We start from the raw sequence: 26513 nt of genomic DNA on the forward strand, positions 1-26513 counted from the left end.
GTCAAGGGCAAGAGTCAGCCAAGGAACACCAGGCAGCGAAATGGTGCGTCGCCAGCTGCGGCGAACATCAGCGCCGTGCTTTCCTGCCATTTTACTATCTACTTGGATTGCGCAGCTCCTTATTCCCAAGTTAAACAATGGCATAACTCAATCCTTATCGATGTGCAATCAGTCTTTGAGTTTCAACACAACTTACTGTAGTACAGCATCAACCATTTAACAGTCTTTATCCAGGCACTTGTTTGGAGCAGTCAACTGTGGGGGTGACCAAATTTCTGCAGCCACGAGTGCAGTGTGTGCTTTTACAGTGCTGAGTGAATGTTCCAGTATTTAATGAAATAATTTAATTCAGCTAGGGGCAATAAAACATGAACTTTTTGTAAGTATGCAGTACAAGAGAAGTTTGTGCAGCAGCCCTGAACTCCCTGCCAGTGTGTCACAGATAATATTCTTTTATCTATTTGGGTGATATGTGCATCTCCTTACCATCATGAGGTATAATTTATTTTTAACAGAAGCAGCAAGTTCATTGATATGAGGTCTGCAACATACATGGTGTATGTGCAGGCAAGACTGCAAGCTGACTGCAGTAACTGTGAGTTGTAATTTGACATCAGGTTATGTCACTTTTTTATGCACCTTTTCCACGAATGAATTTCACAATATCAGTTCTACTCACTGAAATTTTTTTTTTAAAATTCTTTATGCTATTTAAAATGCATTTCGAGCTATTGCTGATAATTTCTCTTAATATTCCTTTTTTATTTAGAGACTTATTCACAACATTTTTTCTTTTACCAATTTATTACTTTTACTAGCAATTATTTATTTTGGCTATGTTAGCATTTTTGGAGAAATTGTGATATTACTGGTTAATACCTACTGTACACAGAGCCAAATTATTTTTGTGCCATGTTAATGTCAATTGTAATCATTCTAGTCCAATGGATGCTCGAACAAGATGCAATTATTTTTGATGGCTTTAGCTTCAACAATCTAGGCTGATTAAGTGAAGGCACAAGACTTAATGTTTTTGATATTTAATAAGAATTTTAATTATGTTTTTTTTTTAGCATTTCCTGGAATATTTGGGCCAATTATTTAATTTTTATAGTGGGCATTAGTAATGGATGCTCTTTTCGTGATAAGCAATTCATTTCTCATTGTAATATGTTGTGAAACACCAGAGTGAGATTCATTACAATTTTTTTTTACCAAGAATTGGTTAAATGGCCATTGTTTGTATAATTGACATTATCCAAGTGAATGTGTTGATTAAAACATTATTTATCTAACCTTAACATCTCATTGCTTGTATTTGCTACTAAATGATTAAAATTTTTTTTTAGCCTTTCTACATAAATTCCTGTTTTTTTTTTTATTTTTTATTTTATTTTTTAAATATTTCAGTTAAATGGTCTGGAGTTAGTCCCAGGGTTGTATGACTGCATAGCTTTGCTAATAAGTAGAGATGCTTAAGGCTAGGCTCATGATTTTATACATTGCATGAGCTGCAGTTAATAAACAACTATAATGCTGCTGGGGTAGAGGTCCAAGAGGGTGATTAAGTTGAAGCATAACCAAGATAAGTTAAGCATAACACAAGAGTTTCAACTGTTTTTTAAAAGCATGAAAGAGTCTTTCGTGATTGAAAGCAGGGTCAGTGTTAAAGAGGATGAGTCTAAAATTGATTTATATCATTTCAAAAATAAGCTAGCTATACAGATAATTGAGAAAGTGCTCCATTCAGGTACATTATAAGTATTTAAATAAGTTGGACCTTTCCACATGTTTAATTAATAAATGAAGTAGACAAGTGTTTGACATGTTGGTAAAGTAAAGTGTTTAAGTTCTAAGGCATGCTGGGAGTCATTCGAGGTAGAGCTATGGGAAAATAAAATACGTGTTCACGCAGGGTTTAAGAGGGCCTAAAGTCACTGTACATTCACCTTTTTAAATGCAAGTGTCAACAGGTCTTGAAGTTTGTGCACGACATTCTCAATCATGCATTCTCACTGATATGCCTGTACCAGAAACATTTGTTGATCTAAAATCTAAATTTGAAAATGACAGCATGCTGAAAGAAAGAACAGAAATCATTCATGGAACTTATAACTCTCTGTGTTAATACAACATTATTGAATTTAAAGGCGAATTATAAACGCAATCAGATACATTTATAATTGCAATCAGTTTTTCAATTTCTCCTTTCATTACGAATATTTTCATGGAGATCTTTGAGCAAGAAACATTGAATATAACTAATACTCTACATAAAATCTGGTTTCACTATGTTGATAACACTTTTTTGTTTGGCAAAATAGACAGAAAAGTTAGAGGAGTTTTCAAATTTCCTCAATTCACTCCGACCTTCGATACAGTTCACATATGAAATGGAAACCGATGAGAGCCTTTATTTCCTAGATGTCCTATTTTCCAAGGAAATGTGCTAATCACCACTAAAGTACATAAGAAACTGACACATATGGGCCAATACCTACACTTTAATTACAACCATCAAACAAGTACCAAAACGGGCATTATTCACACTGTAATGATGTCGTACCTCCTATGATAGTAGAGTCCGGTCTCCACTCGCCAGTACCAGTCCCTGCTGGCGGAACACACCCTTGCATCACGTCCGCACGAGTCAAGTTAGTGTATTTACTTCCTGTAAGAGTTTATGTAAGATCATAATATTCATAAAAAAAATGCATCATTAAGTATGCATGTGACCCCTTAAGAGTACATGATTAGACGAACGCCTTAAATACTTTTGCTGCCCCAGGCCAGATTCAATACGTAGTGCTCACTGAGTGTATTTAATAATATATATAAAGTATGGCTCCAGGTAACGTAGTAGCCCACAAGCGATGAACAGTCTATGGTTTGACTGATCTTTGTCAAGTAAAACAATTAGGTACCATATAGATAATACGCACATATTTAGAACTTCTGTCAGTCGTTTCCCATGTGGGGAATTTATAACTAAGTAAATTGTAAGACGTTTAGATGTTAAATTTTATGTAAAACCTTTATTAGTGCTTTATGGATGTAGTGCGCAAGGGAACTGTCCTTCCCCTATCCCGCTGCTCCCATCATGCAGCAGTCTTCAGCAGTTTGCGGGACAAAATTATTGAATAAATCTTTAAACTTAAGAAATAATTTGTGTTTCATTTCAAAATTCAATTTTAACTTGAAACACCTGATTCGCAGATGGTCGGCTGCAAAAAGCTGGTGGAAAAAAGATGCATTTTATTATAAATTTGCCAGACAAACAAGTACAGTACAAAGAAAAAAATGTTTGTTAGTCATTGTTTGAAAATATTTATCACTTTAAGAATTATTTAAAAAATATATAAACATTTTTTTTTTTAATTATTAACTTATGCATTATTTAACTTAAAGCAAAAAAAAATTAAACAGTTTTCATAAAAAATACATGATGCACAATGCTTCAGTAAACATGCGTTAAATTAAATTCAGATATAAAATAAGGACAATTTCTATCATACTTATAAAAATTTATATTATTTAGGCATATAGTGTGGTCAGTAAATATATATATATATTATTTAGTATTAGGTAATCGGTGGTGATATCTGGGTATTGGAAGTAGCATCGGGTATCAGGAATCGGTATCAGAAAAGGAGGTATCGGAACAGCCCTACTTTTTATGAACTTGAAGGCAAAAATTTATGTCAGGCCTAGGATGTATTGAAATCATGAAAACATTAGATATAAACTTTTAAATTAACCATTTGTATAGAACCTTCATCTTAAAACTCTTTATATTGGTATATCATTCATAAATAAATAAAAAATAGTGCATGCGTTGCTATCACAATGGGGGTTGACGTGTCCGTCGAAGCTTAGGGCGCCACCACATGTATAATGGGCATGTGGATTCTGCTACTCTGTTCTCAGGGCCGTGATGTAGCCCATGTGTGGCGAGACCCTCTTCCCCCTGTATAACTCAAAAACCTCCAAAAACAATTAAAGCAGCATGAAGCTCCTTCCTCTAGCAGCAATCGCGACTCACTGCCAGTTCGTCCTCGCTCGGCAACTTTCGGGAGCGGAGCACTGTCACACGGGTGGGCGCGGGCCGACACGCGCACACACACACACACACACACACACACACACACTTAGGTGGGCGGTTAAATGCCGGGGTCATAGAGGGTAGTGTTGGAAGGAGGGGGCTCACAGCTTGTAAGGGGGGGAGGTGGTGGCACATCGGGCTCAGAAGGGCGCAGCCCGGGACGATGTCAAGTAGGTCGATATGACAACAGCTCGCGCTGGCAGCTGGGTGAGTGTTACACTGTTTACTTCTGCTTTCCGGTGCTGCTCGTGGCTCCTGTCCCTCGTACCGTACAACAGCTCGGGTCCTGTGGCGCCCGACGGGGCGTAATTTGTACCCGGAAGTCGGCTCTGGCACCCCTTCTCCTGGCGTGTTCATTTCGGGTTCGGCGGGTTCCTTTACCATTACCCTGAAGTCTGAGTCCTCTATGTAGTAGTGGAAAGGCCATAGCGTTTTGTCGTGGCCGGGCGTTCTGGACTGTTTGTCCTCATCGTCCGGTGTCCAGACTAATGGTGAGGGTGTGTCCTCAGGGAACCCGTGGAAGGGCGTGTCTTCTGCCTCCGACTCCGCGAATAGCCGCCTAGCGGACTCAGTCGCGCGCGGAGCGGTGATCGGTGACTGCGTCTCCATCTCCGGGAAACCCCGGAAACCTGGTTTCTGACTGCCTTCAGGGGTGGACGCCCCTGAGCCTGCGTGTCGCTGACCCTCCGTGTTTGTCGGGGTTGCTGGTTCACTTCCCGCCGCACTGTCTTGTTCTGCTTCATACTCATGTGCAACTCGCACATCGTCCCGGTGATATTTTGCAGTACGCCCGCTCGGTAACTTCATTATGACCGCAGTGGGTCCTAGCACTCGTACCACAGGAACAGCTCCGGTCCAACTGGGCGCGAGTCCCGCGCAAAAGTTCCAGCTTCCGTCAGAGAGCGTGTACAGACGCGCGTAGACCATCAGGCCGGGCGTCAATGCCGGTGGCGGTCGTGTCATGACAGGCGTGTGTTGTGCCTGGTAACACGCTCATCTGTGCCGGGCTTCGTAATGTATCCTCGCGATGCCACACCACCGGGCTGTTCTCCGAGTCTTATCTTTGCCTGTCCTGCACTCGGTATCGATCGGGCAGGGGGAGATTTCGCCCCTTAACGAGAGTAGCTGGGGATTCGCCGGTGACTGTGTTGACGCAGCGTCGTAGGCAGTAGGTGATGTCTGGAATGTGAGTATCCCACTGCGTGTGATCTTTCGCCGGTCTGAGCCTCAGCTGCGTCTTAAAATTTTGTTTATGTCTTTCAGTGGGGTTGGCTCGGGGGTGGTATACCGGCGTGTTATGCGGTGTGACCCGCCATTTTCCGCATAATTCCTTCCACTTCCGTCCCGAGAACTGTGACGCGTTGTCGTTTAAAAGGACGCATGGGTAGCACCAACGTGGGAAGAATTCGGTTTCCAGGGCTTGCGCAGTAATGACTGCACAACAGTTTGCCAGCGGGAAAGCCTAGACCCAACGCGTAAAACCGTCGGTGACGTCCAGCAAAACCAGCTTCCCGCGTGCCATCCTCGGATACAGCCCCATTAAGTCCAGGGCAAATGTGCGTGTGGAACAGCTCAGCGGGTTGACGTGGTACCTGCTGCTCCCAGCCATCTGTCCACCTTGTCTTCCATCTCTGACAGTGCCAACACTCTCGCAGAGCATTTCTCACAGTCACGTATTTATTTACACCCGGCCAGAAGAAGAGGTCGCGTAATACGCTAATGGTCTGGTCGGTAACCGGGTGCCCGGCAAGTCGGTCCACGTGTAACAGGTTGAGTGTATCGCGCCTTGCTCCTGCAGGTGCGAACGTCCGCCATGGTTGTTGTGTGCCCGCGGGGCGTGCTTGCAGCTTCCCGTCGAGCACGCGGTATCCCTCACACGCCGCCTCACCACTCCATTGTATCAGCTCCTGTGAGTGTCCGTCCCCACGCTGTGCAGAGTGCACGAATGCGTCAAGGTCGTCAAACTCTGTGCCTGGTGGTAGAGTGGGAGGTTGGCTAGTGTCTGTGATGGCGCACAGTGCCGCTGCTCTGTGTGACTCTGTATCGGCATGCCGCTTGTACATGGTAAGAGCTCGTCCCAGTCCATGTCGCCCTGCGCCTCCGCGCTGTCATCCAGGTGATATGATAATTCGTCGGCCAAATAATTTTGTTTCCCGGCGACGTGTTCTACGGTAAAATCCAGCGCTTGTAACGTTATGGCCCACCGTGTCAGCTTCGACCGCCGTCCCTGCATCATGGCCAGCCATTTATAGCATTGGCTTTATGTTCGCAGTATGAAGTGCTGCTCCTCCAGGTGCGGCCGATACCCCCTGAGGACCCACACTACGCCCAGACATTCCCGCTCATTGACGCTGTACCGTCGTTCAATGTCCCCGAATTTTGCACTGGCATACTCGATATGCGGGTCTCGCCTGCGTCTCCCAGCTGTAACAAGATGGCCCCCATCCCCTCCTGGCTAGCATCCGTTTGCACGATTATCTGCTTCTCCGGGTCCAGGCGTGCCAGCAAATGACATTGTTGGAATCTGCGCTTCATTTCCTCAAACGCCATTTGCATATCCGCGGTCCATCGGTACAGCTTCTTTGGCGACAGTTGTGCGGTTAGTGCGGTTAGGGGCGCGGAAACTAAAGTGAACTCTGGTATGAACGCGTGCAACCAATTGACCAGCCCGATAAACTGTTGCAGTTGTTTACGAGTAGTGGGCACTGGTTTATTGACAATGACGGACAGTTGTTGTGTCATCGGGCGATTCCCCTCAGCATTTACTACCACGGCTAGGAAATCTAGCTCTGTTGTTCCAAGTGGCATTTTTCTGGGTTGCATGTAATCCGTGAGCAGCTAAGCTTTCCGAAATTAGCGCAAGGTGGTGCGCATGTTCATCCTACGTCTGTGACCAAATGATGATGTCGTCAAGATATGCCGCGGCAAACCTGCCCGCATAGACTCCTTACACGCGCATCATCATATTTTGAAAAGTGGCCGGTGCATCTAGCAACCTAAAGGGCATGGCGCAAAACTAGAAACATCGGCCGTCTGGTGTTGTAAGGGGCTGTTTTCGGTTGGTCTTTTGGCCGTATGGGGACTTGCCAGTAACCAGATTTAAGATCCAATGAGGAAAAGATTCTTGCGTTGCCGAGTCCCGTGATCGTGTCCGCTATGTTTAAAAGGGGCGGGGGAATGTTTATTGTAACTTTGTTAATGGGCTTGAATTTAATGCAGTAATGTAATGTCCCATCTTTATTTTCTGCCAGCACCACCTAAAAATTGTACAGACTCTCGCTAGGTTCAATAATCCCATCCCTCAACATTTCTTTCACTTGGTTTAGTATGGTTGGCTTGCCCGTGTGCCCATAGCTGCCCGGGGGTATAAACATTGGGACGTGAGGGTGGGAGGGTATAGTGTGCTCGGTAACAGTCGTACATCTCAACGGGTCTGCAGTTGCGAACACTTCACTGCGGGGAGCAATAACACACTGGAGTGTGGCTTGGTGCTCGCAGGGCACACTATGTTTGAAGTCGTCGAGACTAACCAAGTGTTTGAATGGGGACGGTGAGCGTCCGAGGCCGTACACGGTACGACGGCCCTGGTTGCCGATGTGTATACAGCCTCCGCGTACCTCGATCGTGGCGTTCTGGTCATGCAGCCACAGCTGCCCCAGGATCACGTCATCCCGGAGGTTCTCGACTACCAGGGCGGTCGTGCTCGAGCTGTAGTCCTGTACCTACACCCACAGCGTCGCGACGCCCAGGGTCTGGCAGGCGTCCCCAGTGGTGGACAGCTGTAGGCAGCCCGGGTGGGCCTCGATGCCCGACCCCTCGGCGAACCGTGTGGCGGTGTCAATAAGTGAGTGGACCACGCGTCCATTTACTACCACTAGTATGTGCAGCAGTTCACCTCTCTTCTGCACTTTGCGGTGTTTCCAGACTGCCTGGGGGTGGCATGGTTATTTCAGCGTACCGCCCCCGGCTGTCCGTTTCCCGCCCTGTTGTCTTGCTCGGGCGCCGGCCGATATCAGTTTCTCACTGGGCAGTGCTCGTGCCAGAGATACGTACCGTTGGGACACGTGTGGCATTGTGTTAAAGTGTTATTTATTTATATGTTAAATATTCTAATTTAAAATTGTGTATGTTTTAGTAATTGTTTTGTTCAAGTTTTCAATATTTCTTTGATGAAAAATTGTCATTGCATACATTGCAGTATTCTTGCACATAACATGGTAGTAAATAGTACATCATATGAACATCTGTTCAATTGTGTTATTAAGTTATTATACATTTGGTTTTCTGAAAACACTGACAAACTTAGGTCTCTTGGTTTTGGGAAAAAATATTTATTTATTTAGTGAATGAATGATATACTAAAAATAAACAGTTTTAAGATGAAGGTTATTTATGAACAGTTAATCCAGAACTGTTTAGCACATGATTTAATGTTTTCACACAATGCTAGGGCTGACATACAGATTTTTCTTTAAGTTCTAAAACACCATTGAATGGGGACTCATTTAGTAGGAAAAAAGAACCTTTTATAAGCAAATAAAAATTAAAGGAAACATAATGCACCATTTTAGATTTAGTTATCGTTTGTGAAGGTTATTATTTTGAATTTTTTTTGCAACGGCAAGGATATATTTAATTTAATATCTTGGACACACACCATAGCTGGCTTACACCTGTTGTCACAAAAACAAAACTCATAATGGGAGCAGACGTGAGTTCCTGAACGTCGCAACTGTTTAGTCAAAGCCTACAGTGTTCAGCCAGATATCTTTTTAGTTTCATACATGGATACACCTGTATGTTACAGTGTTGTACAAAGTTTTTTTTTGTATTTACTGTTCTTGTTGCAACTGACGTCGGCCTACTGAGTTTGTCTGTGCTGTCATATTTTCTGACTAAATTCCATCCAATGAATTTTCTGAGTTTTCAAAAATATAAAATTTGACATCAGCTGATATTATTTGTTTATTCCTGAGGGTTTTTGCAACTAGCTTGTATCAGCAATGGTGTATGTGAAAGAAATTATTTTAAATCATAGTAAATAATATATAATATTGTAAGGTTTTTCACACTATTATCATCTAGTAAAAACAAACAGGCTCTATCATGATTTGACATAATTCTTTGGACATACACCATTGTAGTATTGCATTGTTTGCCATGGAAGTTTTTCCATGGCAAAGAATGCAAAAAACTGAAATGGTATTTGTCCAAAAAATTGCATTAAATCAAAATTATCCAACACAAAAATCATTTAAAGAACGTAAGCTCTAACATGTAACTATCCGGAGAAAGTCACTCATTATTTCATGCAACCACTTCAGTTGACATAACAGGAACACAACGCCACTAAGGTCAACTTCAACTGTCCAAAACTATGAATTGTGATTTAACGAGCCATAAAATTTAACAATACGTACATCTTTACTGCAGGATGTGGCTCATTTTTTTTTTTAATCAATTCAAGGCAGCAGCTTAATGTGTATTGCTTGAAGGAAGTTGATATCTTTCTTTAAGAAGATATTTGAATATTAATCCTCTCGCATGGCAAGTAGAACTAACCAGAACTGCAAGCAGTTCTCTGGGAACACATCACAATGCGTCACTGATTGTCCAAGTGTTATAGGTTGTCATCACAGATGTACGGTGCTGAACCCAGCACTCACAGCACACAAGGCTGGCAGGGCGAGGAAGCCCCACATGAATCCAGCTGCAGTTCCCAGCGTGCACGGCACGGCCGTCACATGTCGTGCATGCTCTTGCTGCGGTTGGGCGGGACGAGCGAGGTCAACGGTCGCAGAGACTGATCGGCCGATGCGCTCAATCCACCCGAAGTTACTCGCTGCTGGTTGTTCAGCAGACGCACTGCATGGCCGTAGCTGCTGTGTCTGGAAGCAAAACCACCGCAGCGCCCACGTGCCTTACGTACCACACATCTGTCACCCATGTAAACATTACAGCACATAGTTGCATTTCAATAAGTGTTTAAAGTGACTTGCTAGGGCCAAAAAATAAACATGAACATCATCTGTAAGGTAATTGGTTTCATCCTCAAATCCAATCTCGGTGACTCTCTTTAAAAACTGAGTCATCAACACAGTACATCATGTGGCACTAGGAACTGGTGCAACCTGTAAGCTTAGTGTTTAAACCTTCTGATTGTTGAGTGAGTACGGGTGTGATTCCTGGCTGGTTTGGGAATTTTCATTCGTGTAGCAGTTCCTTCCCTGGTGCAGGACTGTGTGCTGTGTTGGCCCTTCACCTCCGTACTGCAGAATCATCTCCCATGGTCTGCCCTGCCTCACTGCGGTCCCCTCCCCACTGAGTCAGCAACACACCTGAGCCAGCCTTTGAGTTGATGCCCTCATGGCAGTTTCACCTCAGATGAGAATCAAAAGCATTTGTTTGTCGGTGGAGCCTAGCACTACAGCAAAAATACAATTCACTCTTGGCTATCTATTGGCATATTGCTTATTTTGTTGAAGTTAAAAGTAAATGAAATGTTGCTGAAATCAGTTTATTAAGTAAAATAATTAATATTTTAAGTAAAAATATATTCTTAAATTTAAATTTTTGAATATGTGTGTAATATATATATACACACACACACAAACATATATAATCTGAATCTCGGAAATGGCTCCCAAAGATTTTAATGAAATTTAGTATGCATGGGGCTTCGCGGGCGATAAATCGATCTAGCTAGGATTCATTTTTAGAAAAAGTTGTTTTATCCATGTTTTCAATAATCAAATTTATCAATAATCAACTTAAACATAAATGACTCTTCCTGACATCTATTGGCGAGTAATAATACCATTTTTTTTTTCAATTGGGAGCAACTAACTGCTTTAACGACACAACAACACTAAAGCTACTCCAGTAGATGGCGTTGTTAAGCAACACTAAGCCAATGAGTGTTTGGTTTGAGGTTAAACCAAGAAAATAAATTGTTTACTTATATTATTTGTGTCTTTTTAACTCATGTGTTTACTTGTTTACTAAAAAATGCCTAAACAATGCTTATAAACAATCTAACTTCACGAAGCTTCAACTCGTCATCAAACTGGTCAGGTTTCTCAAACTTTACATAAAGAAGACTCATTTAAAAAGTGACATACTAATTCATTTGAAAATTTTGGTTGCTCCATTAAAATTTGTCCATGCAAACAACAGTCACCAAAATAATTTCTATTTAAACGATTATAAATGCGTTCCTCAGGGAAATGCAATGCACCACAATGGATACACAAAATTTCAAATGGTCCTAAGGCGTGATATTGCACAGCTGAAGTAACGGCACATTTATAAGTCGGTAAATAATTATTAAGTTCTAAAGCCCTACGACGTCTACCGTCTCGACGTCTTTGTTCTTCTAATAGGTATTGTCGCGGGTTGAAATTTTGCAGAGTTGTTGAAATCAAATTTAGGGACTTTACTGACGGGACTCTGGGCTGGCTGCTCTGTTCACTCGTCAGCGCAAGTGGCGTGACCATGTAATTGGGGCACGGGGCCGGCACGGCGCGCTGCGGGCTTACAGAATTTTGTTTGTTTGGTTGTTCGGCCGCGCGCTGGCGCAGCCACGGGCCGCAGTTACTGGGGCACGCTGTCGTAACAAGCCGCGCGGTGTGGCCTGCACGTCGGGGTAGAGGGGGGTAGCTTTCCCAGATGTTCTAGTTAGTTGTTTAGTAAATTTGGCTTCAATAACGAGCGATTTGTTATGCTAGGTGCGGCAGGGCGCGCGAATTTAAGCGCAAGTGATTGGTAGCTCGGGGCTCACTCTGGCGGAAGCTATGGCCGACGCCAGAGGCCACGAGTAGTTTAGTTCGTAATGTAGTTTAAGTTAGGTCCTAATGTAGTCGTCTTCAAGCACTCGGGCGGAGGCTATGGCTCTCGTCACTAGTCGTTTAGTTCTAGTTTTTAAAATGTAATGTTCGTTCGGGTTTTCAAGGGCAGGAGAGGCCCCTACGTTAGTTTTAAGTAATTGATCAAGAAAGGCTTTTCGGAAAATGTGAGTATGGACTTATCTTTGTTTTAATTTTAAGTATTAATTATGATTTGATGTATTCGGAAGGATTAGGGAAGAGTTTAGTGAAGTTCTCTCTTTCTCTCTTGTAAAGATTGTTCAGTCGTTAAGGAAGTAATGAAGAGATTATTGTTTTAAATTGTAATCCCGCTATTTAAATGTTCTTTAAAAAAAGATGTTGATTATTTGATGTTAAGAATAAATTCATTTTAATTTAGTATTATGTTATTTTGCAAAATCTCCTTAGTTCAGCTCTCACCAGACATCCTGTACGGGATGACGAACCTATGATCATAGGTACAGTAAAGTATTTTATGAAGTTAAGACTAGTTGAAGCCAGCAAGCGAGTTGTTTCTATGTAAAGAGCTACGATTCTCTCCCCCCTCGTCAATGGATCGTGACAGTGTACTGCAACATGTTTGTTTTGACAGTTTAATTATTTATTATTATTTACGATTTATTTTATTTTTGTTTGCTCTATGTATAATATCATTTATTTTCAGAAACGGCAATATTTGGTTATGTATGTCTATGGAAAAGTGATTCTTTGGATTTTTACCGGACTATTTGAACGAGGTATTGTTGATACCCCTCTAAGGACTAATGGACTTGAAAACTGTAAACGGTAAAATTAACGCCGTAATTTTATTATGTAAATTATTAATTTTAATATTTATGTATTTGAATTTTAAGTGAAATTTTGTTATCCGCGCAATTGTTACGTTCGGAGTTTACGTTTTCGGTAAGAAATTAGGTAACTGAAACGGTCCTTTTGGCCAATCACGGGCCACCATTTAAAAGTGAGTCTTACTGGTTATTTTGAGGAAACTAGTAAGAAGGAGAGTTCTACAATGGCCAGCTGAATGAGCGGCAACTTCGTGACGTCGGCGAATTTAAATCCTGAAAATTAGCTATCTAGCATCAGGCATCCCGGATAGTGGATGATAATTATGAACCATTAGGGAGTTCAGAACATTTAAATAGGATTTATCTAAAAAGATAAATATCATAGGAGTGATTAACGTGAGTAATAAAAGTGCCCAGATTTTTTGTGCCCTAATCTTATGCACGAATCACGAAACTCCCGTTTTCACGTCACATCGTCGCCGAAACTTATTATAAACATTGATTTCATGAATTAAATTGACTTTATAGAGGATTTAAATAATACTTGGACATAAATTTTACGAATTTACACATTAATTAACAGACTCAGTGGTCCTATAGATGAGAGGCTCTGAGCTCTGCCGATGATTTTGAACCTATCTAGCCGAGGTAAATTGATTTAAGTTCCCTAAAAAAAAAACATTAATTAAAAACTGTGTAGTGTCAACGAACCCGAATTAAGACTTTTGAAAATATTTAAATGTGCGCAACATAACTCCTGGTAATTGAACTTTTATTGAATTACTATGATGTCACCGTTAAGTTAGGTTGTTGTTTTGGATATGAATAATAATTAAATATATTAATAAGATTGAAATCTTTTAAATCGTTTTTACATTGGAAATAAAATAATTCTATATTTAATATTCACAGTGTTGTGTTGTGTTATTTGTAATTCCACCTACTCCAGTGTGTATTTATGTATGTTCCATATCAATCAAATAACACCTAACTGTGACTTACCTTATGTCAACATTACCAGTGAAGAGTCACACAATTTAAGAAATCTAATTTATTACACAGTTTTATTCAGCCCAACGTTTAAGTGTGTGTGTGGAGCCTACTAAGCAGCACGAAAGTAGCTCTACATATTTAATTGGCTACCCTAGCGGGGCCTAAACAACTAAGAAGGTTCCCGCACATATTTATTTGGAGCCCATACGGTGGGGCCGATTTTGAGGTTAAGGGACACCTCAACAATTTTTTTGTGTAAATTCTGTACCATCCGAGTACTGTGTGCAAGTGCACTATTTGTGTAACGCATTATTTTTTTCAATTACTTCCTTGCACACCACTATGGCCGACGAACAAAACAAATACTTTCTTAGAGAAAGATCACGAAGTGTAGGGGAGGAGTTTGCTACTGCACAAACCTCAAGCAGTGAGTCGAATCCTTCATCATCTGCAGGGAATTCGCCTGTAGTCACCTGTGAGGAAAGGTTAGGGCGGCTCACATCTCCCCTAATCATGGAGCAGGAAAACATAAATGACACTGTCCTACACACAATTGCACCCCAGGATAGCACTCCTACTCCACCACCAGTGACACTAGAGTCACTGATGCAGATCTTGCTGCAGACAAATGCTCAGATGAAGCAGAACGACTCTAAATTGGAAAAAAACAACACCGTTCTCACTGAAAAACTAGAGCAAAACAACACTGCTCTCACTGAAAAACTAGAGCAAAATAACATCAATCTCACGGCTGAGTTGAGGGCTGGATTGGAACAGACCAATGCTGCCATGGAACAGAACAATGCCAGCCTAAGGAATCTCGAGCACAGCATCGAGGTTAGACTCTTGCAACAACATGAGGAGATTCAGCAGATAGCCGAACAGGTCTCCCAATACAACAGCAGGGTAGATGGGTTGGAATCCCACGTCACGTCCCTGAGGAACATGATGGCCAACGAGCATCGAGGACAGGCCAACGCCAGGGAAGAGGTGCGTGAGCACATCCAGCACCTGGAGAGTAGGCTTGGTGACTTCGAGGTGGCCACAGCTACGCTGAGGGACAGGTTTGAAAATCTATCTGTCCAACCGAGCCCTACAGCTGCATCAGCTGGTAGTATAGGCCAGGCCCAGGCAAGCGAGTGCCATGGACCTACTGTTCCAACACTGCCCACCACAAGCAAGCAACAGGGCGGCACCGAGTGCTACACTGAGCACCTGCCCCAGGAACCGTCACGTGTCACCCCCATCACTCATCGGCCAAGTAGCAGGACGTTTGTAAACACGTCGAGTATGGACCCTGCTACTCTGATCCACCACCCGGCCAAGCATTGGGCAGAGGCCATGCCCACGTTTTCAGGAAGGGTTACCGAGAACCCTATACGGTTCTTGAAGCGCTTTGAGGAATATGCGGCCACGTTCAATCTCAGCGAGGCTGAGGTACTAAAATGCCTCAACAGTGCGTTGAAAGGGCAGGCTTTCTACTGGTGGGAAATGCTGAGTGCAACCACCAGTAGCTACAATCACTTCCAGGCCATGTTCCGCCAGCAGTATTGGAGTCTGCGCATTCAGAGCAATCTGCGTGCCCAGCTCCATACTGAGAGGTATGACCCCAGGAAGGGCACAACGCTGGAAGCCCACCTCTCAACAATGTTTGAGAAAACTAGATACCTCGACTTGCCCATGACGGACGAGGAGTTCGTAGCGGCAATACTCACTCAGTTGCCGCTGCGCTACCAAAAGCAGTTGTCCGGCCTGACGTACCGAGACGTCACAGAGTTCAGAGAGAGGCTCCTGAACTACGACAAGCTGGAGAAAATGGACAGGACGCCAGCACCCAAGGAGGACCACGAGAGGGTACCCCAGCAGAACCGCCAGCCACCCCTGAATAACTATTGGCAAAACAGGGACAACAAGCCAAGGGACAACCGTCAGGCAGCTGTCCACACTATGACGTGGCAACCCAAGGGCAGAGAGCAAAGCTCATATGGCCGGTACGCTATGAGCCAACGCAAAGGCCCCTACAACAAGAGGAAGACCTGGTGGTCAAATACGAGGAACTATCATAGCGACGAAGAGATGTACCAGCGCAAGAGGAAGGACGACCGCAACGACAACCGCCGCCGCTCCTACTCGCCTGAAGTACGGCCTCCCAGGGAGTCCCGTGACCGACGCCCAAGATCCTCGTCTGAAGACGAGAGAGAGTACGCGAGGAAGTACCGCAAGACGGAGGAACCTCGATACCAGGGCCGGCACGAAGAAACCCGAATGCCACCCCACCATTATTCCCCCCAGACGACAGAGAATCATGGCGGCCAAGCCCATAATAGCCAGTTCTCTGGAAACAAGCAACGCTACCAGAACGCGACATTTCCACCACCATTCCAGGCGCAGCATCCAGGACATCAAGCTGCATACTACCAGAGAGGGGAAGTGAACCCGGTAGCAGCCGAGTTCAAGGCTGCAGTGTCCAGCGTCGCAGGACCAAGTAATTGGAACCACAAAGAACAACAACAACGTGTTCCAGGTGGACGTGCCAACCAGGGCACGTTAAACTAGAACGGGTTTCAGTTGGATCGCCCCGAACAGAAACCCACTATTCAGGCTCAGGGGTACATAACGACAAAACTCCAATTTACAGCTGCATCAGCTACGATAAATTTATATGCACTGTTATGCTAAGAGAAAGTGAAAGGGACTTTCTCTATAATGAAAATGATGAAAATAGGGTTCATCAAGTTTGTACAGTTTGTCCACATGTGACATTAAAAATTGAAGAATGCAACGTGGATGCATTAATTGACAGTGGCGCTGAAGTCACGTGTATCAGTGAGGAGTTGGTGAACTACCTCGAGCATCAGGGCATCATACTACCCAAGATACCAGTACCAGCACTCAAGATAATTGGAGTGACATCAAGGGCAAGCCCTATTGTAAACAGACAGGTACTGATAACAGTACACGGCCTAGGCAGACCGAAAGACATGACTGCACTAGTTGTGAAAGGCCTAGCAAAACCGCTAATAATAGGCACCGACTTTCTATCACAATTTGGTGTAGTGATAGATTTTAAACTATGTAAAATTCATTCAAATGACTGTGAAACTCCAGTCACACTCACAGGCAAGTGGCATGTGAGGGAAAGTTTTGTGGGAATATTGTACAGTGAACCTATGCACAGGCACATATACAATGCACAAGCAAGTGAGCAACTTCAGGCATCACTTGAAGACATAAGACAGTCACTACAGGAGGTGAAGAGTGTATCACCCAGTCAGCTGCAACAACTGTTTGGTGTACTGGCCAATTTTCAGTCAGTATTTTCTGACAAGCCAGGCAGAAACAGATTCTACCAAGCGAAGATTAAAATAAATGAGGAGGCACCGTACCACCGCAAATGCTATCCCATTCCGGTGAAGTACGTTCAGGAAGCCACAGCCTACCTACAACTTATGATTGATTGGAATGTAATCAGGAGAGAAGCAAGCCCCTATGCTAACCCCATAGTTTGTGTGAGTAAACGAGACGGGACAGTAAGACTGTGTCTCGATGCTAGGGAGCTCAACAAAATTACAGTCAAGGACAGGGAAAGTCCTATACAAACGGCAGAAATTTTAAGATTGTATCAAGGTGTGAAGTATCTCACAACCATGGATCTGTCGTCAGGCTATTGGCAGATACCATTAGAGCCTAATTCCTGCCAATATACATCATTTCTGTTCAGGAATCAGCAGTATGTATTTACAGTTATGCCGTTTGGACTGTGTAACGCAGTGGCTGACTTTACGAGATGTCTAGACGCAACCTTAGGACCCGAGTGTCAGGGATTTGCAAGGGCGTATGTCGATGACATATTAATAACATCATCAAATTTTGAAGAGCACATGCAGCATGTTGCCACTGTACTGCACAAATTGCAAGAGGCAGGCATGACTGTGAAAATTAGAAAATCTGTTTTCTGCAGAGAGGAATTACCCTTTTTAGGACACATCCTCACACCTGAAGGCATTAAGACAGCCCCAGACAAGCTGCAGAACATCCAAGAGTTTCCTACACCGAGGAACGTGAAACAGCTAAGAGCGTTTCTTGGAATAATTGGGTTTTACAGGATATACTCCAACCAAGTTGCACAGTGTGCAGTTCCACTGTTCAGCCTATTGAAGAAAGGTCAGGCATGGATGTGGAGTGAAGAGCACGAGCAAGCCTTCATCAGCTTGAAAAACTTGTTCCTGACTGAACACGTCATCTACCATCCAACCCAAGGGAAGGAATTTCTGTTATACACAGATGCCTCTGACACAGCCCTAGGATGTAAGCTTGCACAGGAGGAAAATGGAATTGAAAAGACTGTAGCAATGGCTAGTCGTACTCTCAACCAAGCCGAGAGAAATTACACTGTTACAGAGCGAGAGGCTCTGGCCATCATATGGGCACTCCAGAAGTACAGGGATCTGCTACTTGGAGAAACAGTGAAATTGTTAACAGATCACCAGGCGTTAACATGCCTTAAGGCAGGCAAGTTATTTGGTAGCCGCCTTACGAGATGGTTTTTGCTACTGCAGGAATATGATATTCATATACATCATATCAAGGGATCTGCCAACACCACTGCAGATTACCTAAGTCGCCTGCATGAACTGCAAGAAAGTTCACCATCTACATCAAAACGACAGAAGGAATTTTTAGTGGCACCAGTATCCACAGAAATATTTAAAACCAACCCTAAACTCCGAGATATCCTGAAGGATATAAAATGTAAACAACAGGCAGATGAGTACTGCAAAAACACCATCAACCAGCTGCAGAAGCAGTCAGCTGATAATAAAATTCACCAACATTTCTGTTTGTCAGCAGAAAATGTTTTGTTTGCCCAGTCAAGGAAGAGAGGCATTTTCGAAGATCACTGGAAACCAGTGATACCAGCTGATTTGAGGCAACCAATCACCTAGGAACTACATGTAGCCTTGGGACATGTAGGGAGCAAGAAGCTCATTGAAGCATTAAAGAGGCAAGTGTATTGGCCTAACATGTCACGCTATGTAAGTAAGGTCACAAGTGCCTGTGACCTATGTCAGAAGGTGAAACCACCTGGACAACACCTGCATGGAGAATTGCAGCCAATCATTCCAACAGCACCATTGGAATTATTATCAGTTGATTTATTTGGCCCCCTACCACAGTCAAAGGGAGGTGTTAAGTATGTTTTTGTGATGCAAGATGTTTTCACAAAATTCACCAAATTATATGCAATTGTGAACCCAACTGCAAAAGCAGTTATGCAAAAATTAAAAACTTTCGTTGAAGAAATTGGTTTACCTAAAGTGGTATTGTCAGACAGAGGTACCCAGTTTACCAGTGATTTGTGGCAAACAGGAGTCAGGAAATTAGGTGCAATACCTACAACCATCAGTGTACGGCATCCACAAAGTAACCCTGTGGAAAGACTCATGAAGTCAATAGGGAGTCTTTTACGTACGCTATGCCATAACTCGCAGCAATCATGGCGAGATAAGTTGCCATATGTAGAGTGCGTTATTAACCATACTGTACATGGTTCTATTGGAGTTACCCCTGGAGAAGCCATGAGCCTGAATAGATCGGTGGCGATCAACCCGAAATATTTACCCCGATGTGAACACACCCCTAATGAAGAGGAAAAACTACCTACAGGAGAAGAGGTAGAAGCTCTAGTGAAGAGGAAGTTGACAGCAGAAGCTGACATCAGACGCAAGAGGAAACCAGCATCAAAATTAGCAAAATTTAAAATTGGAGACCAGGTACTGAAGAAAACAACTCCGGTAAGCAAGGCCTGGGAACATGTAACCAAGAAATTGTTTTTGTTATTTGAAGGTCCTTATGTCATCACAGACATAGTACAAGAGAATTGCTATGCACTAGCAGAGCCAGCAACAGGCCGACCAGTAGGCCGTTATAATATAACGCAGTTAAGGGAATACAAGAGCCCTACTACTATGTAAGCAGTACCGACCTAAGCTGCGAATGCCTCGTGATGGTACAAGGTGTAGTACCATAAACAGCTGAGAGCAGTCTAAGTGTAAGTTTCAGACCAAGGATCTGAACTGTACAGAGGAGTAAGTGTATGTCACTGTGATTATGTGATCTAGTACGCCATGTGAGGCGTAGTGCAGCCACTGTAATTTGTAATGTTAAGCGGAGGTGTAATTCCCGCTTGTTTCTGTGTAAAGGTGAAGTAAAATGCCACCTATGCAGATATTTACCCTGTGGTTATACGGAAGTGTAATTCCCGCTATATTGCTGTATTTGAGGTGAAGTGAAATGCCACCCATACAGATGTTATTGTAGCCTGTGAAGCTACCTGTGTACAATGTGTATTGTATTTATGTATCAGTTGGCTTGCACAATTCCTCGTATGAGTATGAACTCAAATGTCACTAAGACATATATATACAACATTAGACTAGCCTATACCTATGTGAAGCTGTATGTACTGTGTACTAACAAACGAGAAGAAATTAAGCTTATTTAGTGTCGATGTAACTAGGTGGTATGATACCCCATCCTGCTGTGTAGACATATATAAACACTGGCATGCAAAGCATCTCTAAAAGCACATAACCCTTTGCAACTACAAGCAGAGTAATATTATGCAGGTTACCTTGATTTAATGATGATGCTGAGTAATCCAATAGGCGTCGTTATGTTGATGATGAAAAATAGAAAATCACTAAATTTTCTAATATTTATAGAAGAACTCACTAAGATTTTAAAACTTCACTATTTTATTACCATTTCTGGGATGAATTTAGGGAAAAGAATGATCTTTAGGATTGCATTCTACCCAGAATGCAGGTTAGAAAAGTATGCACTCATTTCGCATACAAATCCAATCAGATTTAGCTGAAATATTTAGTTTATTAAACTTTGGATGTCAAGGCATTGATATTTTATGAAATGAAAACACTGAAATTTGAAATCGATGATTTTTAAGAATTTATTGGGAGAAGCCCCTATACGAGAAAATTACGTCGTCTCAACACTATTCACTCGCATCACTGTCATAGTTGCTTGAATAGTATTCTTCGAATGATGTGAAGAATAGCGAAGAATGTGGATCTGAAAAACTCAGGATCTAAGCCCTTTGTCACGAGAAGTGAAGATACTCCGGCAAACAAGTGTCCACAAGCAACTTCGCCTAACAGAAGTTATAAAATTGAAGAAGCAAGAAAATTTTCTTAAAAAGAAATGAAAAAAATATTGAACATGTGATACCATGTGTTGAAAGCTATCCTGATACAGCATGTTTGTGAAACAGCTGATTGGTAAAGGAACCTTAGCTACACTGAAGTCAGGAACCTCAGTAGATTACAAGACTCATGTTACTGATAGTAACCAAGATGAGATGAAATGTGAACACTTATTCAACCCAGCGAAACCGCTACGGGATGAAAACAACATTAATGAAAGATGAGAAGAGGAAGATAAAGCCTCTACAGCTGTTGAGTTGAGCACAGCAGACTGAAATTGAAAAAGTTACTAAGTTGGTAATTGTGTAAACCAACGACTTCTCTGTATAGGAGAAGATAATGTAAACAATGTGTAAAAACGCTATGAAATTTTGATTGTATAACTTGTAAACATAATGAAAGGTTAATGGTATGTTATGTAAATGTTATTATATATATATAGTTATATATAAATGTTATATTATATGATCAATTGCTAGTATGTACTATGTAAACATAACAATGAACTATTAATTGTCAGTATGTACATGATATGATATATATTCTTGGATGAAATGTTAACAAGTGTGATGAAATGCAAATGTAAATTGCAAGCTAAATATGCTATAGTTAAATGCAAATATTTTTAATAATGAAATGTAAACATGTAAGTTACAAACATTGAGTAATGAATATAAATTATGTTAGCTATCAATATGTTATAATGAAAAGCAAAACATGTGATGTTTGATATTCAATAATGATACGATATAATGAAATGTTGTGGTGAAATGTATGAAATCTCATGAAATGAGAACACAAACAAGCAAATGCACTGTGATGCATACTAATCAAGTACGAACTAACAATGTGATATGTTAGTAGCAAGCAAAGTACTAATATTGAATTTAATGGATATTGATAACCAGGCATTGTTATGCAAGAATTGAGATTTAATAATTAATAGTATTTATTTATTTTTTTTTCTAACAATGATGTTAATAATGAGAATGTTATATGTTAAGCTAGGAATTTTAAGGTTAATTTAAGATATTTTTGTTTTAACGGTGACGTCATAGTGTTCCGCGGCAAGTACACAAGTTGTATTGCCTGCAGACACTTGTATTTGCAAGAGTACAAGTACGCACATAGTGATTAAGGTATCGATTAAGACCCGGACACCTATACTTAAGTCAGGTGCGAAGGTTACACCAGAGTGAGCTAGACGTAGTGCGGTTCGCAACGATTGTGTACCTAACAGTGATGGGAATAGACGAGTGCTTCCTTGTGGGAAGTGGTGACCTCGCCCCACGCAATCAGCACCGCAGACGCCACGACGCCGTCTCGCGCGTAGTCGTGAGGCAGGGCGGCTGGACGCCGCCACATCAGCAGTTGATGACGTCAGCTGCAGTGCCAGATGCCGTGCTGTCTGGTACAGCATCATCGCCCCACGCCAGACCCCGTCGACGCGTGGTGAACCAGGCCAGGTTTGTTGGTCGTTTTGAGGACAGGCGCCGTCTCGACGCCGCTGTCCGCTGCAGGAAGGAGGAGTCGCAGCAAGGATGCAGTCATCACCGCAGATGGACGTTGACCCATTGCCGTGACGTGACCTGGAGAACGTCCTATTGTTGACTCACGTGTACATTGCACCCCTTCGAATCCCTTTAGTGAATCATACTCACAGTAAGTAAGTCCTCCCGAGTCCTTCTCAACAGGAGCGGCTCAAGGCAGAAGCTGTCGGAGAGCAGCAGCAGTTCCAGCCTTCGAAGATTTTGCACTGCAAAATCCGTGAACTTCTTCGCGCAGGTCTGTTAGCAGCGACGACCCGATAAAAAGTGTTTAAAAAGGCGCGATTTTCAGGCGCGCAACGGTAAAAAACGAATCGAGGAGGAGAGGTAGTCTCTCTCAAGTTGTTTTTTTTGTTTGTCGTTTGGTGCGCGCGTTGCTAGGCAACGAAGAGTGTTGTGTATTGTGCGACGGAGAAAGAGAAGTGCCAATCACATTGCACCGTTTTGAACAGGTCAAAGAGCACTGTTCAATGTAATTGACAAGGGCGGCAAAATCTGTACTGCAACATGTTTGTTTTGACAGTTTAATTATTTATTATTATTTACGATTTATTTTATTTTTGTTTGCTCTATGTATAATATCATTTATTTTCAGAAACGGCAATATTTGGTTATGTATGTCTATGGAAAAGTGATTCTTTGGATTTTTACCGGACTATTTGAACGAGGTATTGTTGATACCCCTCTAAGGACTAATGGACTTGAAAACTGTAAACGGTAAAATTAACGCCGTAATTTTATTATGTAAATTATTAATTTTAATATTTATGTATTTGAATTTTAAGTGAAATTTTGTTATCCGCGCAATTGTTGCGTTCGGAGTTTACGTTTTCGGTAAGAAATTAGGTAACTGAAACGGTCCTTTTGGCCAATCACGGGCCACCATTTAAAAGTGAGTCTTACTGGTTATTTTGAGGAAACTAGTAAGAAGGAGAGTTCTACAATGGCCAGCTGAATGAGCGGCAACTTCGTGACGTCGGCGAATTTAAATCCTGAAAATTAGCTATCTAGCATCAGGCATCCCGGATAGTGGATGATAATTATGAACCATTAGGGAGTTCAGAACATTTAAATAGGATTTATCTAAAAAGATAAATATCATAGGAGTGATTAACGTGAGTAATAAAAGTGCCCAGATTTTTTGTGCCCTAATCTTATGCACGAATCACGAAACTCCCGTTTTTACGTCACATCGTCGCCGAAACTTATTATAAACATTGATTTCATGAATTAAATTGACTTTATAGAGGATTTAAATAATACTTGGACATAAATTTTACGAATTTACACATTAATTAACAGACTCAGTGGTCCTATAGATGAGAGGCTCTGAGCTCTGCCGATGATTTTGAACCTATCTAGCCGAGGTAAATTGATTTAAGTTCCCTAAAAAAAAAACATTAATTAAAAACTGTGTAGTGTCAACGAACCCGAATTAAGACTTTTGAAAATATTTAAATGTGCGCAACATAACTCCTGGTAATTGAACTTTTATTGAATTACTATGATGTCACCGTTAAGTTAGGTTGTTGTTTTGGATATGAATAATAATTAAATATATTAATAAGATTGAAATCTTTTAAATCGTTTTTACATTGGAAATAAAATAATTCTATATTTAATATTCACAGTGTTGTGTTGTGTTATTTGTAATTCCACCTACTCCAGTGTGTATTTATGTATGTTCCATATCAATCAAATAACACCTAACTGTGACTTACCTTATGTCAACATTACCAGTGAAGAGTCACACAATTTAAGAAATCTAATTTATTACACAGTTTTATTCAGCCCAACGTTTAAGTGTGTGTGTGGAGCCTACTAAGCAGCACGAAAGTAGCTCTACATATTTAATTGGCTACCCTAGCGGGGCCTAAACAACTAAGAAGGTTCCCGCACAACAGTATTCTCGTTGTTTGTCATTTTCAGTAGCTACACGTTGTGCCGCACGCTGCCGCAAATCTCGCAGACATTTACTTAGGGACTATTTCTAAAAATTTAAACTCGATACCTCTCTTTGATTTGTTGTTCAGCCTTAAATATTTTCAACAGATATTCAATAATTTCTGGAGTAGCAGGTTCTCAAATTTTTGGCTGACAAGCACCAAAATTTTTGGATAAAATTGAAAAAATTCTAGTAAAAAATTATTTGGTTCTGTGACATAGACAAGCATACCAACCCGAGGATCTTTTGAATTTGTATGTTGCAATAAAAATAAATAAAACAAGTTTAATACCTCTTCAACTCTACTTATGACAAAATATAACTTCAGAGAAGCTAATTTTATTACTTATTTAATGAAAGGAGTAGATATTTGTATCCACAAGATATTAAAAAGAACCCTTTGTCTTGCAAAACCCAGCCCCTCAGAATACTGGAATTATTAATTTCATTGGGTCGTTTGACTTGGAAAGCTAAGGCCAATGTGAGAAGAGAAGGGGAATGTGTTTGGATTGGTCCAGGCAGGGTCAAGAAGTACAAATGAAAGGAAACACGTTCTACTGGAGAATGGGGTGGGCGTGATTTTAAAACTCGGCTGGACATCACTGAAAGAATGAGAGAGAGACTATATGAATAAAGGATCATCAACTCTAACCAGAAATGCCCTTAAAGGCTTGAAACTAAGGGCAAGCGCAAAGAACAAAATAAGTTTTTGTTTTGAGTGTTAAATCACACAGGCCTCCAAGATAAAGTTATCTTTCCTTCCTGCTTGAAGGCTGCTTCTGTCACATACCAGCATAGACTAGGCCTTTATTCTGGATCCTTTTAAAACTGTTTCATTGCTTATCTAAAAGATTTTAATGAAAATAATATTTTTCTTATAGATAATGATATTGTGGATGAGTGATGTATTATATTTTGCAATTAATAGTTGTCTAAGACTGAGATAAATATAATACATATGCCTACCACTGCCTCTCCAGAACTACAGTAAAAATGTTCTGCTGTCATGTACCATCATTTAAGGGTAAAGCATAGGATAATGTGTAGTATTAAATTAACTATAGTGTGTCATAAGCATAACTAACACCACAACATAACATATTTATGGTTTGATGTACCACAGTTATTGTATGTTTGCACCTTTATGTTTTATAATTTGAAATAATAATAAAATAACAAAAAAATTCTCAAATATTATAATTCCTGAATATTTATAAAATTCATGAATAATATAATTTCAAAAAGATTTTTTCATGTCAAAAATATCTGAAATAATTTTTATATTTTATGAAAAAAGATTTTTCATTGTTTAATAATGTTTAATAAATTATTCAAAATATGTGAGAGACAATTTTTCTGAGTCTCTAATTAGGAGTGTGAAAAGGCGTTCAAGTCTTCGGAATTATCATTACTTGCGCAACTTTTAGCTCTTGTAATATTATAATAAGCTAATATCTGTTCAAAATATTTGTGGTAGCACAAAAATTACAAAAGAGGTCTCGAGTTAAAATTTTATAAATACCTAGAGTCCCGTTATAGCGAGGTGTCACGGTTCCGGGTTTGATCCTCACTATAACCGTGTCCTCACTATAACCGAATTGGACAGATTATGGCCCCCAAAAAATAAAAATTAACCAAAAATACCATAAAAATTGTGTTTGAAACTGTATAATTGGAAAATAACAAGTTTTATTAACAAAATCTTAATTTCTGTGAGCAGATGTGTGAATTCTCTTTAAAACTATACCCCACAAGTACGGATGCAATCACCGATTGCATTAAAATAACCAGAATACCCTACCGCGCCACTTAAGTATAGCATCTCAGCCCGCGGCCGACGCAGCATTGTCCTGCTATCTATTGTTGACGTGGGCTGGCGGCCATGTTGGTTCGGGATGTTGCTAACAGGTGGTGCTAGTGTAGTGCGACGATTTAATTCCTTACAAAAAAAAGCAGGAGTGTGGCAACGCACGTACGCCTCAAACGAAATTGTCGCTTGAAAACTATACTTTTTTTCATTTAAAGAAACCTCTAAACTTTTTTTGAAAAT

At 41.3% G+C, this 26513-nt stretch overlaps 1 protein-coding gene across 4 annotated transcripts in view; it reads right to left on the reverse strand.

Moving 5' to 3' along the window:
* Nucleotides 1-2282: 2282 nt before the first annotated feature.
* The window catches only part of LOC134531628 (katanin-interacting protein-like), a 136377-nt gene continuing 112146 nt past the window's right edge, over nucleotides 2283-26513 (reverse strand). The window contains exons 15-16 of one of the 4 annotated variants that reach the window (XR_010075049.1): nucleotides 9523-9990; nucleotides 2283-3234 (exon numbers count right to left, since the gene is read on the reverse strand). Coding sequence is in view for 2 of the 4 variants with exons in the window: in XM_063367385.1 (XP_063223455.1) it covers nucleotides 9843-9990 (148 nt within the window). In the remaining 2 variants the exon portion in view is untranslated. Of the gene's footprint in view, nucleotides 3235-8424; nucleotides 9991-26513 lie in introns of those variants that run through there. The other 3 variants (XR_010075048.1, XM_063367385.1, XM_063367386.1) reach the window with 3 other exon arrangements.

The sequence above is a fragment of the Bacillus rossius genome, chromosome 5, assembly GCF_032445375.1.
Source record: "Bacillus rossius redtenbacheri isolate Brsri chromosome 5, Brsri_v3, whole genome shotgun sequence".
Classification (NCBI taxonomy): Eukaryota; Metazoa; Arthropoda; class Insecta; order Phasmatodea; family Bacillidae; genus Bacillus; species Bacillus rossius.